The sequence below is a fragment of the Chaetodon auriga genome, chromosome 10 (assembly GCF_051107435.1).
Source record: "Chaetodon auriga isolate fChaAug3 chromosome 10, fChaAug3.hap1, whole genome shotgun sequence".
Classification (NCBI taxonomy): Eukaryota; Metazoa; Chordata; class Actinopteri; order Chaetodontiformes; family Chaetodontidae; genus Chaetodon; species Chaetodon auriga.
This window is the reverse complement of record NC_135083.1, coordinates 27,276,638-27,294,190: the sequence shown is the minus strand read 5'-3', so window position 1 is coordinate 27,294,190 and position 17,553 is coordinate 27,276,638. Positions and strand designations below refer to the sequence as shown.

General features: G+C 40.9%; 2 protein-coding genes and 1 non-coding gene across 11 annotated transcripts in view; 2 read left to right on the top strand and 1 right to left on the bottom strand.

Annotated features, from left to right (window-relative positions):
* igsf21b (immunoglobin superfamily, member 21b) overlaps positions 1-4,043 on the top strand; it is a 121,484-nt gene extending 117,441 nt beyond the window's left edge. For all 4 annotated transcript variants that reach the window (XM_076740597.1, XM_076740593.1, XM_076740594.1 and 1 more), the window contains 3 exons: positions 1,924-2,116; positions 2,222-2,260; positions 3,117-4,043. In XM_076740597.1, coding sequence (XP_076596712.1) covers positions 1,924-2,116; positions 2,222-2,260; positions 3,117-3,199 — 315 coding nt within the window. In that variant the 3' untranslated portion in view covers positions 3,200-4,043. The remainder of the gene's footprint in view (positions 1-1,923; positions 2,117-2,221; positions 2,261-3,116) is intronic.
* Positions 4,044-4,891: 848 nt separating this feature from the next.
* On the top strand, positions 4,892-4,964 carry trnar-ccu (transfer RNA arginine (anticodon CCU)). The gene has a single exon. It is a non-coding gene; the product is annotated as a tRNA-Arg (tRNA).
* A 2,890-nt stretch (positions 4,965-7,854) lies between these two features.
* The window catches only part of vps13d (vacuolar protein sorting 13 homolog D), a 157,940-nt gene continuing 148,241 nt past the window's right edge, over positions 7,855-17,553 (bottom strand). For all 6 annotated transcript variants that reach the window (XM_076740585.1, XM_076740580.1, XM_076740586.1 and 3 more), the window contains 3 exons: positions 11,766-11,897; positions 11,418-11,658; positions 7,855-8,997 (listed from right to left, as the gene is read on the bottom strand). In XM_076740585.1, the coding sequence (XP_076596700.1) occupies positions 8,866-8,997; positions 11,418-11,658; positions 11,766-11,897 (505 nt within the window). In that variant the 3' untranslated portion in view covers positions 7,855-8,865. The remainder of the gene's footprint in view (positions 8,998-11,417; positions 11,659-11,765; positions 11,898-17,553) is intronic.

Below are 17,553 nucleotides of genomic sequence, written 5' to 3'. Positions count from 1 at the left end.
TCTGTATTCCTCCTCTCTTCCATCCTGTATACACCCCACCACCCTTGAGTTGCCTGAAAACTGAAAACTTCTGTAGGTGGTACAATGAGGAGTTGTACTGGAAGTCTAAGGTGTACAAGGTAAAGAGAAAAGGAGACAGAACAGTCCCCTGTGGTGCTCCTGTTCTAATTTCCACGGTCTCAGACAGAACATTGCCCAGTTGGACAAACTGTGGTCTGTCTGTCAGGTAGTCAGTAATCCAGGATATTGTGGGCACGTCGACTTCCATCACTCACAGCTTCTCACCCAGGAGCAGCGGCTGAATGGTATTAAATGCACTAGAGAAATCAAAGAAAGTGATCCTCACAGTGCTGCTGCTACAATCCAGGTGGGAGTGAGCACACTGCAGCAGGTGTATGATGGCGTCATCCACACCCAGATGGGGTTGGTAGGCAAACTGTAGAGGGTCCAATAATGATTTCACTTGTGGTCAAAGGTGGGCCAGGACCAGCCTCTCCATCACCTTCATCATGAGCAATGTAAGGGCAACGGGTCGGTAGTTGTTGGGGCCAGATGGAGATTTCTTCTTTGGAACAGGAACTACGCAGGACGTCTTCAACAGCACCGGGACTCTCTGCAGGCTCAGGCTCAGGTTGAAGAGGTGACCCAGGATCACAGACAGCTGGCTGGCACAAGTCCTCAGGACTCTGGAACTAATGCCGTCAGGGCCAGCAGCCTTGCCCAGGTACAGCATCTCCAGCTGTCTTCTTGCCTGGCCCGCAGTCAGACAGGGGATGGTGCTAGTGGAGGGGGTGCGGTGGAGGATGGTGGGGGATGTGGAAATTGAGTCCAAGGGAGGGATCACCAGGGAGGGTTGAGGGTTGGAGGGAGAAAGCTTGGGCAGAGGGGGGTTGTGGAGGCCATTGTGGATAGTGGGGAGGTGTAAAGGGGCAGGGGAATGCAAGGCCACTCCTGGCTGTGAGCTAAACCTCTTGAAAAAGAGGTTTAGCTCACTGGCCTTCTCAAGGCTGCTGGCTGCTGGTCTGTCTTTTGCCTTGAGCCCTGTGATCTCCTTCATTCCTGTCCACACATCCTTCACTCTGCTCTGCCTCAGCTTCTCCCTCAGCTCGTGTTAAACACTCAACAATTCTTTTTTGTCCCCTGACCTGAAATCTTGTTTCTCCTTGTTAAGCACACCCCTCAATTCACTGGTGATCCAGGGCTTGTTGTTGGGAAAGCAGCGTCTCACACTCACTCTCACTGTCACACTAATACTATCTCTTTCAGTCAATTCTTCACATTAAAAGGGGTAGGACACAGTACTGAAGATTTCATTATAAAGTTTCCAATATGACATTACAACAGATGTTGTTCCAATCCTTCCTGCAGATGTTAGGGAGAAACACAATTCTGACATGGCTATATCTGCCGATATATACTGTGTACACACACACACACACACACACACACACACACACACACACAGACTGAACACAGAACACACTTAGATTGACTGTTGACTGAGATCATAAGAGAGAGACTGAGACATGACCACACACTGAATGACAGACCATAGCTTAATCTGGAACAGATGTGCTCACTGTTAGAAAACATATTTCAAGTCCAAGATATAGAAACATGGTTGTACTATGGGATCACCTGTCTTCCATGTTGTAGCTGGCATTTATATGGAAGAATCTGAGAAGAAATCATGACATACGTGTGTGTAGGTGTGTGTGTTTCCACACAGTTTGCCACAGTTCATGTGTTAAGCCAACCTTGCATGTTGAACAAAATGCAAAAGCTTATGGTAGTGCCCCTCCTCCCTCTTGTGCGGTGGAGCAAGCTGGTTCATCCATAAAGTGACCCTCCTCACACACCTGTGTGTGTGTGTGTGTGTGTGTGTGTGTGTGTGTGTGTGTGTGTGTGTGTGTGTGTACACAGAGCGAGGTCTTCCCTGAGCCAATGTTCACTTGGACCAAAGTCGGCGGACGTCTGCTGGATGGCAGTGAGGAGAATGATGGAAGGGAACTCATTCTGGAGAGAGTTCCCGCTGACCTTAATGGCTCTATGTTCCGCTGCACGGCCCAGAATCCTCTGGGCTCCACAGATACCCACATCCGCCTCATTGTGTTTGGTGAGTTTGTTTGTGGTGGGAATTTGTTCTAATCTGTTCAGTATGCTCACAGTAAAGATTTATTTATTCAATTAATTTTTTTTTTTTTTCTGTGTGTTTTTACAGACAACCCAAGACTGAAGAAAGGAAAAGAACACTTTATTGGTAGGTCACTATCATAGTCAGTTCCAGCATTGTGGTTAATTTCCCATGAATGTAATAAACCAGTAACATAAACATAGGATGACCACAGGTATCTGGGCTGCTGTGACAAGCAATTTGAGATTGCAATGCTTTTAAAACAGAAACTTTGTAAAATAAAAGCAGTAATATTCATGGAGCCCCAGTTTCAATGTTAAATAAATAAACAATGATGAAATAATCACATTAAGAAATTGAAAAATATTTCAATGAAACAATAATGTGTGAAATAATTTAACACTGTCAAAACCCAACTCAGTGAAATGTCATTTCATAATTCTCTTATTTTAGAGTTAAGTGAGCATTATAGGATTTATTTAAAATATTTAAATGTCAAAAACCCTTTATCAAAAGTCTGTTCTTATTTAATAGTGGCATTTTCACAGTTCTAGTTACATTTCATCTCACTTTTTATTACAGTAGCTTTGTCTCCAATCTTTTACAAAATGACATCACATGCCCCCTGCCTCTTAAACAAGCAATGTCAACAACCGTAGCCAGAATTAGCCGGTAAGCATCTGTGAACTAGAGCAACAACAATGTCAAAGTTATTCTGAATCAGATATCTAGCTGCTGCCATAAATAGACACAGAAACAGAAACTAACATCTTTTATTTATTTAGATTAACAAAGCTGGGCATGATCTGGCTTTGCACAAGAGATTTGTTGAAGATAATAAAAACACAGAAAACAGAAAATATGCTTATCCTTCAATGGGGAGTTGTTACGTGACAGTTATTGTCAGTATGTCAGTCATGGTGTAATTTGTAAATATATGAATCTATAGCAGTGCTCTGCCTGCTGTCTTGTTTGTGTGCAGCCATCAGCACGGCAATCAGTCAACGCTCGCTCACTTTAACTTCCATCTTGCTGCTGCTGAGCTTTACCTGCAAGCTGACATGATCCAAGGCTCCTCCTCCTCCCACCCACATCCACCTGAGGAAACTGCCTTGTAAAGAGCCCCTGGAAATAGCTAAACCTTCACCCAGCTACTAGCGGCAAAACACTATGTGGTGCTGGAACATGAAAGGAGCAACAGGACTTCAACCCTGGGAGAGAGGATACATACTGATACATCATCAGACAGCAAAAAGGTCCAGATGTTGTACAACATGCAGTTCTACTGTGAACAACTTTGCTGATTGGTTTCCATATTCCTTATTCCCTATTCTGACTAATTATGAGTACATAAAAGGCTCTAACTGCATCTTATTGAGGGAAATCTTGGTTAGAGACTACAAACTTTTGCAAGGTTCATACAAGCCCCAGGGAATAATGGTACTGGAGAATGGTGGTCCTGACAGGCTATAGGCAGCATAGCCAGCTCTCATACTAGTCACCAGTGTGCTCCTTATGGGACATTACAAGACGCAAAATAAAGTTAAAAAAAAAACAAAAAAAAAGTGTATTATTATCATGAATCTTTGGAGGGCAAACAGCCATGTGAAAGTAATTGGGATGTGACCATCCAAAAGGGCTGCACAAACGCAAAATTACAGATCCATCACTCATTTATTGGTAAGGGCCATTGTTCTGTGGGATATGGTGAAGGAGGTTATCTGAGTATCTGAGTTCTAAAAAATAAATAAAGTTAGAGAACATTAGTACTTTTCATTGTGCATTGTGCATTACAGCTGCTCACATGTACCTTAAGTTACTGTAATGGTTTGTTTGGGCCATATCTTTGCTGTTTAAAAGTATTATTAATAAATAAATACATAAATAATAATAATAAGAAGAAGAAGAAGAAGAAGAAGAAGAAGAATTGTTATTATTATTATTATTATTATTTATGTATTTATTTATTAATGATACTTTTAAATAATAATAATAAGAAGAAGAAGAAGAAGAAGAAGAATTGTTATTATTATTATTATCATCATTATTATTATTTCATTCATTACTTCATTCTATTTCCTTAGAGGGTATAAGAACATTAGCTGTCTTTTTATGTATTTATATATTTGTTTTTAAACAGATTTCAAAATGATCATGAAAATGATTATTTTTCTCTGCTCAAGACTGAAAGTAGTGTTACGTAATGTTTTTGTCAGGTCAAAAAAAAGGGCTAAATTGGGTGACTGGTAACTCACCTGGTTGAGCACATACAATGCATCAAAGCTGAGTCTTTAAACAGCCTGGGTTGGATTGTAGCCCAAGCCACCTTACTGGATCTCATCTACTGTCTTTCCTCTGCCTCTCCTGTCCTTCTCCAGCTGTCACTATCTGAATAATAAAAGGCAGAAATGCAAAAAAAAAAGCTAAATATTCTTTCTTGTAGTGTCTGTAAAATAAACTCTAAATTAGCTGAAGAACTACTATATGGTTGTTCCATAAAGTGGTGACATTCACCTGTTCGAGAAGCCAACATTGATGTAAAACCATGCTTCCTCTGGAATAAAATGTAAAACAAAGTTGTTAATGTGTTTGATCTTAGTGAAATATGTTTTTTAAATAATGTTTTACTTCCTTGCTGCTCAGGTTAAAAAAGTAAGGGTACATGTACTTCATCAACAAACACATTACGATATACAACAAGCTACTCTTTAATAGTACATTCGCTGAATGATATTTAACGTTAGCAATAGCATTGAAGCCCCAGTGGCCTAATGGATAAGGCACTGGCCTCCTAAGCCAGGGATTGTGGGTTCGAGTCCCATCTGGGGTGACTGACAGCAGAGTGGCGCAGCGGAAGCGTGCTGGATCGAAACCATCCTCTGCTATCAGCCTTTAGGTGGCACGGTGGCACAGTGGCAACACTGTCGCCTCACAGCAAGGTTCGAATCTTGCTGCGGGCACTGGGTGTGACCTGCTGCTCGAGGAGGGCGGAGTGGAGTTTGCATGTTCTCCCCGTGTTCACCTGGGGTATCCTCCGTAAAAATATACCCCCACTAAAAACATGCAAGAAGATCACCACCTGACCAATGGTGACACAGAAGAATGGGTCCCCGGGCGCCGGTCTGGCTGCCCACCGCTCCTGGTCTGCCGCGGAGGAAGGACGACCAGGATGGGTCAAAGGCGGAAGACAAATTTCACCTCCGTGTGCTGTGTGCATGTGTGTGTGACAATAAAGGGGAATGTCTCCCCCTGATTCTTCTTCTTCTTCTTCATTAAATCACAGTATATTTTCCCACATGATGATAATGTTAAAATGCTAATGTTAGGAACATTTTCATAACAGGCTGAAGATAAAGTCTCTGTCTAGTAATACCTGAACAGTTTTTTGTGTTTTTCTTGGAAAGATCCAATTAGCTTCCCTGAGGCAAAAGGAAAAGGAATCAGTTTTAAAAGTAGTAATCTATCAACATTGGCTACTTTTGTTGCACAAAAGAGGACCATACTCTCTTCCCACTGGTTCACAGACCTGGGTGCCTCAGATGTGTGAGATCAGCGTTTGGACTCTCATATACTGTACGTAGACAGTGGTGCTTTGAGCTAAATGCTAATGTCAGCAAGCTAAAATTCTTACTGCGACAATGCTAATATGGTCACCACCTTTGTTTAGCATGTTAGCATGCTAAGGTTGTCACCTGTCTCATATACAGAACCTTCCTGTATTAAAAAAATAAAATGCTCTTTAGCTTACTGAATCAATACAGGATGCTATTTCTCTTATATCTTTGCGAACACCCTAGTGTAATGCATAGTCAACATTTTCACATACTTGGAATGACATGAGTAATAATAAAACCAAAAGAGCATCAGGACATAACAGAGAAGCATTAAATCAGAATTTGTGGAAGAGAATGACACCTAGAGTAATAGACTTCTTGTCTGTCACTCAGTGTCATTCTTGTCAATTTTATGGAGACTTGGTCAATGATAAATCAACAAAAAAAAAAAAGAAGAAAAAAACAGAACTCTGTGACAATTCAGAATGTCTACTTGTTCTGGGCTTTAGTGAAATTAAATTAAGACATATCAGTTTTTAGAAAATGTCTGAATACCTGCAGCTCAAGTCGGCCCACAGAAAGAAAGAGGCTGTGGAAATACAGATCTGAGCCACACACCGCAATGGATTGTTCCAGTCAGTGGGGAATGAGTACAATGCCATAGAGTATTTTCTGTTTCCCATGGTGGACTCTCCCAACCACAAGCAACATTCAACAGAGGACTACCACATCTAAGCAAAATGAACTTCCTCTATTCATGAAGTGTACTAGCCATGAACTGTCCCATAAAAGTTTGCGTCCCTCCTGGGCTGTCTGTAGGTCCACTAGTTCTAACTAGCTTTGTTTACGAGTGCTCTGAATGTCTTCAGGTAAATTATGGTAATATCACTTCCAGTATCAATTCTAAACCTACTAATTCAACTGGAGTGTGTCCTACATTTTTTTTTTTTTTTTGGTCTAATGCTCAGCACTGTCCTGGTTTACTTTACTAACTGCTCCTCTGGCTGGTACTTTGTGCCTCTCCTTCCCATATGAGCGGCACCTGGAGTCCCTTGAGTGGGCTTGTCCTCCTCCATCATATCTCTCTCTAAAAGGTGATCTCCCACCTCTCTGCAATGGTTGCTGATGAGTTACTTTCTGCACATTGAGTGCTTTCTGTTGCTCCTGCTGGCTCTGCTGTGGTATGAAGTCTGCTTGCCTTACCAATTGCGCTGCAGTTTCCAAGGTGACATGAACATGAGTTGCAGTTGCCTAGAAAGATGCGGAAAACCAATCTTGATTGCTTTTCTGTCTCCCAAAATCATAGTACTCACTCAGTTCAGAGTGCTCTGATAAATCATTAGAAATGGCTATTTCTCCTTTTTGCTCTTGCTGATAAGCAAACACACTCCCCAGTGGATAATGTTTTTCTTTGGTATGAGGCATCCATCAAATTTAGCTCATAGCATTTCATAGTTGTCCTCTTTCTTTCCCTTCTCCAAAGGTGAACGACTTGAAAATGTTTTTAGTTTTGTGGCCCATGGCATAGTGTGCTAACCTGGACCTCACCATCCTCATCCACCTTTGCAGCTGATCTGTACAATGCGAATCTGTCTCCAGGCAGGCCAGTCTCCAGGCCGCTCAAAGTTGAACTTTTCTGGCGGCTAAACTCTCTGAACACTTCTGACACACTGTCAAATAAACTATGGCTGCTACAACTTATTTGTACTCAGAACAAGTAGTTCTCTTATCTTCAAAGCTGCTTAATCTAGCTCTCTTGACGGATTACATGGTATGTCTGTTTACCTGTATTACCCAATCTCATGACAAGGGTGGACCACTGGACACCCACTTGATAAGTATCCCCTGGGCATGGGGTAGCTGGCAAGTTGTCCCTTATTTTTCCACACTGAAGGTGGCAACCCTAATGTTAACATTTGCTAATTAGCAGTAAACACAAAGTACAACTGAGGCGGTAGGGAATGTCAGTATTTTGCAGCTCAGAAAACAAAGTATTGGACAAGTTAAAATGATTGCAAAATTATTGGTAAATAAATACATGTATTATCACTGACAAACCCCCCCGGTGTCAGAGAATCTACTCTTTTGCAGAAAATGGCCGCTGTCTTGTTTTGCAGACACATTCACTTGCAAATCTTAAGAAAAATAACTTTTAACAATCTCTGATTATTTTGAACCTTGGCATTTATTGTAATGAATAGCATCATGACCCTCACCCAAACAGATTATGTGTATGCAATGATAGTACACAGCAAATACTGGTTAAGATGAGAAATAATAGGTCTAACATAATGAGTGCTGCACTTGAGGTGCTTTATTTGAAGCAGTGTCCATATGAACATTTTTTTACAGGATCACAGATCAAGTCCTTGATCGCTCTGGCAGACCTGTCTTGTCTCTGTCTTGAACTCCACTCTTCCTCTTGACCACACATCTCAAACACAGCTCATGAAAATCTCAATCTGACACCAAAATCGCAAGTTCAAGCTTCAACAAGTTGTGTACAATTTAGAGTGACATCTGGTTAGAAGGAAGTCAGCACTGTTCTTTCAAGGAGAACTTTGGTTATAAAGAAGAGCGCGCTCCTTAAAAAAAAAACATTCTTAAATAAAAGTAGAGACATGTCTGACCTGGAGGTCTGCAATTGTGAAAGGCAGAAAGACAGTGACAGGCAGCTCCAGTGTGTGAGGCAGGGGGGCTGCAGGTCCCTCCCTGTGTCAGTGCAATTCATTCTTCCCAGACTGTAACTAATAATCTCTTATACACAAAATAGAGTTGTAAAGGCAGTTACTTTCACATTATATCAGCTTGTTATTCTCCATACTTCAAATTAATACAGTATGTACAATGGTTGATGGTATTGGTAAGTAGCTCTATTTACATTTCTGTCTATTCACAAATATAAAGAACAGCTGCAATGTTGAGTACACCTGCTGCCATCAGCAGTCATATACAGTAAACACAGAGAACCAGTGTGTTTTCGGCATATGTAAAATGAAACTAACGTGTCCTTGCATATGTTTTTTAAGTCATGTACATGTATGTGCTTTGTCAAAGATCAGGTCATGTGGCTAAACAAAGTACACAGGTGTCTGATGATTCCCTTTACTGCAGTTTGTCAAACAGTTGAAAAGACTGAGGCTTACAACAATCAATATCCTTTGAAAAGTCATGTTATCAGGACTCGAGCAGTAAGCAGTCCTCATTCTCACTGGTAGGGAGCATGAGCTGCTGCTCATAGTACAGACTCTTGGCATAGTTGATTTCTTGAGAGATTTTGATGGCGAGACTCTCACTCTTCACATGGACCTGTGGAGAGGATTGTCACATGATTAACGTGTGTAACAAGTGCACGTCACTTGTTTACATACCATGTTGCACATGTTTTATAGTTTCATCGAAATTACTTGCACTACCTGCACAAACGCCATACTGTTTATACCTCATGCCAATTGCACTACTTGCATGTATTTATATTTTGGATATTATGACTATTTGCACTTCTGGTTAGATGCTAAACTGCATTTTGTTGTCTCTGTGCTGCACTCTGACGATGACAACAAAGTTGAATCAAATCCTTTCTAATCTAAAAGTGGAAACACCAATGCTGGGATCAGACACTCAGACAGCATTCTTTAGAAATGAAATTAATCATTATTAGGGCCATGTGGTGAAGCCCGAGCCCTATTGTTATCCTGCGTGTTTTTTCTTTTTCCTCTTCCGCGTCAAATTTTGATTCGCTACTAGTCCTACAGCTTTGAGAGGACCCAGGCAAATTATATATCAAAATGTGCGTCTTGATCGGGATCGGTGTGCTGTTACTTTTCTTTACAAAATACCAGTTTTTCGCGACGCAAGTGGCGAAAAACCTGCAAAAAATTTCCCATAAGGAATGAATGGGAGGAGGTCAAAAAACTAACAAATCATTGGACTTTTTCTACTGCCTACTGCTCTGGCATAGTTTCACCTAGAGACTCCATGTAAACTTTAAACTGTAGACACACGTCTTGTGTATTGGTGTATTATTCCATGTTTTGATAGGTCATACAGTTTTTGATCAATCACTGTTCAATGACCATGGTCATTTTTGGAGAAATTTTGAGATTATAATGGGTGCCTATTGCACGGAATGTTCGTGTCAGAGTGGGTGACATCATTGGTCAGAGTGGGAGAGAGCCAGATTTCCAGATCTCCAGATTTTTTCTCTTTCCAAACTCCTCCCAGTCACAATTTACACTCTACATGCATGATTTTTTTCCAAATTTGTTCTGTCTCTCACAATGTGCTCAAAAAATCCAAGAGACTTACAGAATTTGAATAAGCTACCTCTAAGTGCAGCCACATCTGTCTCTGCTCCTCATTGACTCCAATACAAAGATTGTCGGAGAGTAGCAGAACGGACCCCTGTTTTAAACTCGCAAGTGTTGACAAAATATTTACTGTAGAAACACCAAAATCACACCAAATCGTTCAGGAAGTCCTTCTGGCGATGACGGTCTGTGTTTTTTTTCTGATAGGAGCTACCGTTTTGTTAGCGTAAGCCCAAATGTGAGACCAGTGCAGAGGCAGAAAATCGTTCTTTTTCTCCACGTTTCTGTTTGCCTCAGCCTTGAAGTTTCTGTCTGCCTCATCCTGGGGGGGCCCTATCGTCAATGGCAGTTGCCATGGCAACCTCTGAGCCTCCGTACTTCTCTGAGCACTCCTCTCCCACACTCCCACACATTTGAGGTTGAAAGAGCATAGGTTGCTGTATAAATAAATACTTGAAAAAGGAAGGTTTGTTGTAGGTGTGCTCCTTGTATATAATATCATAATGTTACTGGTATTGTTTGAAATCTAACTATGAGAATGACATCATATCCTTAATCCCACCTACATGGCTCTTACTGTCATGTTTTTTTTCCAACTGGATGACACAACCATCACCATCATAGAGCATAATGCCAGAACTATTTGAATCACTGTACAAATCAAAGATGTAATTCAGAGGTCTGGAACCAGGATACAGTAACATTTATTTCTAGAAACTATACAACTTTTTGACCAAAAGGTTCCAGGAACTATGGAATTCCAGAACTAAACTGGGAGCTAAAAGTTCCTTTTCTGTTGTCCTGGTATTTCCACTGTATCTGAAGAATTGTGCAGATTCAGAACATTAGATCCATGATGGATGACAACACAATGTTCACACAAGAAAACAACAAAAGACTAATCCTGTTGTTCCTTGTAATTACTGTACTGCCAAACTCGAGAGGACCTGTCTCCACAGTATGCAATGTGCTGAGGGTTTGATGGCTATTTATATTTGCTTTACAATGTATCCACCATCGCGTCTCTCTCTCTCTTGATCTAATTTAATGAAATTGAAAAAATCACAATTTGGTGAGAATCTCTCTCTCATCTCTCTCTGTCACACCATCTCTCTTTTGCTCACGATTTTTTTATTTGACTGAGGAAGCTAACAACAATTCTTACAACATGTTGTGTGTTATTTTAAAGACCTTTAAACATTAGAAAAACAACAAGAAATGTGGGACTCCCATCCTTACATTAATCCTAGTATTAACTTGTTATGAGAATGAGGTGATACAAAAGTTGTAGTTCCCATTTGTAGTAGTACTACCCCTGCAGGGGTAGCACTATTTTTTTTTTGAGGAATTTAGGTGATCCTAAAGCAGTTGCACTATCCTGAGCCTGCATATGAAAAATCTGTCATATGAGTGTCGCACCATAGGTTTCTGGTGTGAGGGGCCAGGAATAGCCACACCACTGCCAGTGCTCTCTGCCTTCTTGGTGAGCTGCACGTATATCTTCCCATGATCCTTAGAGACCAGGCAATGGTAGAGGTCATCGTACTTGACCTCCAGGAAGATGGCCTCGCGGTCAACATAGTCTCCTGGTTTCAGGAAGTAGACCACTTTGGAGGAGATGAGGACGCAGTAGCTGTCGATGGGCTCCACAGCAATGAAACTAGGGTGGGAAACGCACAGTTAACTCTCTGCATGATGGAATGGCAGATAATCAGAGTATTAGACACATGCGGTGGATAAGAGTGCCGTGAAATGAGTGAGACTCACTACTCAGAGTGGATGTTGTCAGTGAGGCGGAAGAGCTGCTCCTGACCATCAGCCTGTGTGGCTGAGTGTCGAGGCAGCAGACCCTGAGGTCCCTTACAGCAGCGAGGCTTCCTGACCCGCTGCACGCTGAGCCTAAACAACACAGCAAGAACACAAATACATCACACACACACGCAGAGTACATTACAGACTTCCTGATTAAATAGGGAACAAGAATTCATTTTTTAATTGGGCCTTTTTATATATCCATGTTAATATAATGAGTTTGTGTTGATGGCACTCTCTTTATCTGCTTGCCTTGCTTGTGCTTTATTCTAAGAGATTACAATTAGGTTTTTATCAACAGTACAGTAAGAGAGAAAGAAGCACTTGGTTAATTAATGGTGACCAAATGTGACCCAAGATCAGATGCATTTATTTTGTCAATATTAAACTAAAACCACCATCTTTACCTAATCTTAAACCTACAATTAGGGGGAAGATGTTCATTCTGCATCACATGGGTCTTGAATTCACAGCCTTGAGTTACCAAGAGAAAATGTGATCTACTAAGATGTCCATAAGATTTATGTTGCTAAAAGAACCCACACCCTAAAACAAATGATAACAAAACTGGGTCAACGACTCACCCATCAACATCCATTGACCCAATAACACCATGACTCACATGATGGCTGGGTGGGTCAACGATCCTGCAGGAGTATAAATGTCTGGGACTCCCTACCTGCCAGCATGCTCCATTTGCAGCGTGCCTCATTCAAATTTAGAATATCCATTGACAGCCTATACAAACCTATTTGGCGCAATTAGCCATGCATCTTAAAATTTGTTACACTTCTGTAGACTGGTAGGTGGCAACAATTATTCCCAAACCACCCACACCTCCTTATACCAGTGGTACCTGCCCAGCAGTGTATCAACTATTGCCCTGTTATTACTGTATACTACTGCTTATACATACTACTACAATTACAACTACTATTACTTGGGTTGGCTTGACTGAGTTGAGCCAATACTGCGTTATGGCTGTGGTCTTTTGTTGTTGTTTTGTTGTTTTTGTTCTGCCCGTGTTTTCCCTCTCTCACTCTCCCTCCCAGCAGTCTGGCAGGGGGCTGGGCTGAGTTCCTCCAGCTGCACCGCTGAGACGCACCTGAGTCACATCAGCCCTCATCAGTGTGTAGCTTCTTAAGCCGGCTCCTCACTCACTTCTGTGCCAGATGATTCCTTCGTCCAGGCTCCTTGTGTCTCGCCACGCTTTGTTCCCTTGTCTCTTGCCACGCGTTCGAGCTTATACAGCCATAAACTTATCTAGTCTTTTGTATTCTCTAGTGTCCTCCCTGTGAAGGTGATTTTCTGTTGTTACTTTTCTCTAGCAGTGTGATTCCCCGGTGAGGTGATTTTTTGTTGTTACTTTGCTTAGTGCCTATTTCCCCTCGTGGAGATTTTTGTTTTCCTCTCGTTTTAGTTGCTGTAGTGATTTTGCCCCTTGTGGAGTTTTTTATTGTATTGTTTGTTAACACTGCAGAATGCTGATTGGTCAGAGAATTGTCACGTGTGTGACAGAGTATCCAGAGTTGTCTCCTCATCTGCGTTCTATTGTAGGATTTCCCAAACAGTTGTTTTTTTCAGCCATCTTTTGTCTTGCTGCGTTCAGCCTTTTCTGAAACTAAGTTTGTCTCCTTGCTCCGACAAACAAATGTTGGAAAAAATTCTTGCAACATTGTATTTAAAGAACTGTGTTTCAACATTTCAGAAGCTGTCACTGTTTCAAGAGCGTTTCAATGTTTTACAGAGCATTGTCAATATTTTAAGGCAATGTCTTGTATCTATTTCAGGTTTTCCACACTTTTCAGTGTTTCTTCATGGTCCAAGTCAATAATCACCTCCGTTGTCTTTGAGGTATGAAGGACAAGGTTGTTGTCCCTACACCACTCAGCCAGACGTGCTTCCAGCCATCTAGTTGTGGGTAGAGTATGAAGAAGAGCATAGAGCTCAGCACACAGCCCTGAGGGGTTCCTGTGTTTAGGATGAAGGTGAAAGAGGTGTGGTTACCAATTCTGACATGGGGCTACAGAGCAATGTGGAAAGCTGTTGTGATAGCATCCTCTGTGGGGCAGTTTTCCCAGTAGGCAAACAGGTGCCAGATCAGGTGGGATTGTGGTTCTGATGTGCAAAGCGTGAGTTTCCCAAAGCACTTCATGCTTCCGGAAACTGAGGTCATTTGATCCAGCCCACAAAGCAAATCATTAATACAAAAAAGCAATTGCGTTATTTCCAGATATAAAAGAAAAGAATAATAAATAGCTGGCACGTTCTTCCGGTTGGTTCCTGAGTGACGTAGTGGTTGATATCATGTCAATGCATCATGCAACAAAATGAAAGTAGGACAAATTATTGTTGTAAAGACAAATGAGCTTAGATAAGGTCAAGGCTCCCAAAGTCTGCAGAGTTTGGGTGCCTAACAAGCACCTTTCACAAGAGCGCACTCTGACAATGTTATGTAGAAGTTTTGTAGTGAGTGAGCTAATTACAAAGAATCTGAAACCTTATTCAAAAGGAGAATTTGTGTAGGAGTGCAGCAGACAAAATAAAATTGTTTCAAATGTCAGTCTCAAGGAGGTGAAGGGAATACCTATTGTGGAAATCAGTGATAGCAAGTGGCTGTGTGATTTGGCCGTCATGGTGGACTTACCAAGTACCTCTCAGAGCTGAGCCTCAAGCTCCAGTCAGCTTCTCCAGCTTTCTGCCTTCAAATGTGAAATCATTTACTTAACATGGCTGTACAGCGCGACACGTCGCACAGGTTATGAAAAAAATCGGTCTGTGCGATGAATAACTTATCGCAACTAGCATCTGTGTGATAAGGAATGTGCGTGACATTCTGAAATGGTGCTAAAACACTCATCTGGATAGGGATTGTTCTTGTTCTAAAACACCACTTTGAAATGAAAATGTAAACATAGCCAGCGGTGCCTGTTTGTGTGTGACATGAATGGATAGTGCATCACTCTTCTACTTGGTAGCTGTAAGTCTGTCCTATGCTTAAAAATCATGCCTCTGGCTGCGTAGAGTCAATACATCCAACACCAATTCTGACAATTCCTAGGGAACACCCACCATATTGGTACAGGGAAACTGCACCTCCTAACACATGTAAATCTAGGCAGGAGGTCTAGCCACAACTAAAATCATCATAACTTACTGAATGTTCAATCAATTTTCAAGTGGTTAGCTTTGTTACATATCCCAGACATTTATGTATAATAAAGGATACCTGGATAAATTCTGGATTTATATACCAAAATGAAATTAATTATATAATAATAATTAAACATAGCCAAATAAAAATAAGGGTAAAACAAGAGGGAAAATTTATGGAAACAACAGAGTGTGAAAAGAATTTCTCCAAGCTAACTTTCAGCGAGGAACAGCAGCTCTTGTTCTGTTGTTGCTGCAGGGAGGTTCCAGAAAAGATTTAAGGAGATGACCTTTATATAATGATTAAGTGTTAATTAAGTGTTTCATGAGTTTTATTAAGTGTTGTCTGCTCATAGACCCTAGTTGGGGCCAACGGCTTGAATCTGTTGCATTTTCTTGAGGAGCAAAGAAATATTTTGGATTCTTGTTTTTAGCTATACACCACGTTCCATTTTTGTTTGTGTAAATCACAATACGAGAATAAAAACACTTTAAAGATTTACACTGTATGATCAACATGAATTTAACACACATTATGTTTTACATATGATGATAAAAAAAATTTACTGAGATTTGTACTGCTCATCTGAAGTGTAACAAATGGATGTTTTGTATAGCAAAAGGTGTTGTCGCTTCAATTCACCATTATGGGCAAATAAAAAAAGTAAAATCTAGTCTGAAAACATTTCTTGTTAAGGTTTGGATGGTGCCCTGTATGCAACTTTAATGTCATTTGCCTGTTATATACTTGTTTAAGTGATGAACTGCACTACTCATGGTTGTTTTTAGAGATGGTAAGAGATGCTTTATACTTGTGCTACAATTCTGTTGCCTATGCTATACAACTCTGTTGCACCAGTTGTTTGTGCAAAAAAAGTAAATGCACAGCCCTGGTCAATGAAGTAACCTACTATGAAAGAAGTCTAGAAAACATCAGACATTAAGCAGCTACTTTGGCATTGGCCTACAAAGAAATGCCACACTGAACCCAAGCAAAAGAAAACACTGAAAAGTGGCTCCAAGATGTGCCATGGCTTAAAGCTAACAAGCACACAAAAATGTTGTGCGATATGTTATTTGCATGCATATTCCACAGACAAAACAGGCTCAAAGAAGTCCAATCACCCATTATTTGATAAACACAAAAAGAGTTACGGAGCACACTAATGTGGCACAAACTATTACTGACAAATAAGGTAGTCAGACCGAAAAGTCCAATCGTTCCCTTGCTAAATGGTGAAACGAGTTGAATCAAGATTAATGGCAAGCTCTGTGTAATTTTTTTCTCCGAGCATTTCATAAGGCTAAAGATGCACAACCTATGTCCTCCTATGCTGAGGATTTTGCTTGATTGTAGCAGCTACGGCGAATATCTGAGTTGCGTATTATACAGATGAAGGGCGAACAAATCAGTGGCAAGTTGAGAGCAAAGTTGCAGTCCACTGAAATTTGGGGGATGCTCTTTGATGGATCGGTGGACATCACAAAAACCACTTTGCAACTTGACAGACTCCAATAGGAGAGCACAGATGCACTTAAAGTAAGCAGGAAAATTCTTTGCATCCCCTGTGTATGACTTGGTGCAAATAGCACATACAAGCAATCCAGATTGTTACTCCAAAATCAACGATTTTGCTAAATCGTCTCTTACACTCCCTTCAACCAGTGTAGCATGAGAGAGGGGATTCTCACATCTCTACATAATAAAAACCAAGTACAGATCTTCACATCAAATACTTGTCTGATACACATTCACCTATCAAAGATGACCACAGAGACATCTGACCCAAAGCCATGTTGACCTGTGAAAGGAGACAGCTAATCAGAGGCAAAACGGTGACTGGGAGGTGCATCTCCATCATCTTCCATGCAGGAAGCGGAATCGGAAGATAGTTAGGAAGACTTTATCAGTCGATGGTTTTTCGTTCTTTCTTTTTTTATTTTGTGCAATGTAGATTTAATATGGATGACATGAAAACTATAATTTTAAGGTTCTTTTACTAGTTTTTAAATGTCTTAATGGCCTTGCACCCTTACTTATCTGACCTGCTTTTACCGTATCAACCCTCGTGGACCCTGAGGTCCTCCAGCACTGGCCTTTTATCCATACCAAAGGCCAGAACAAAAACCCACGGTGAGGCGGCGTTTAGCCACTATGCTCCACACCTGTGGAAGCCTGCCGGAGAGCCCCAGGACTTCAGAGACTGTTGATATTTTTAAAAGAAGGTTAAAGACACACCTTTTTAATCAGGCTTTTAACTGACCTTTAAATTCTTGTCAGGAATTGTTCTTATGATGTTCTTACAATGTTCTTATCAGGTTTTATGTTATGTTGATGCCTTTCATTTTGCTGTTTTATATTTTGTATTATTTTATCCTATTTTATCTACTTTATTTATTATCTTATGTATTTTACTTCTTTTAACTGTTTCATTTATTTTACTTATCTTATATCATGCCTTTTACTCTCTCTTATGCTTTTTTAATTCCAGTGTTTCCTCAGGGGGGTCCTCCACATTGAGAGCTGTGTGTGCGTGTGTGTGTGTGTGTGTGTGTGTGTGTGTGTGTGTGCGTGTGTGTGTGTGTGTGC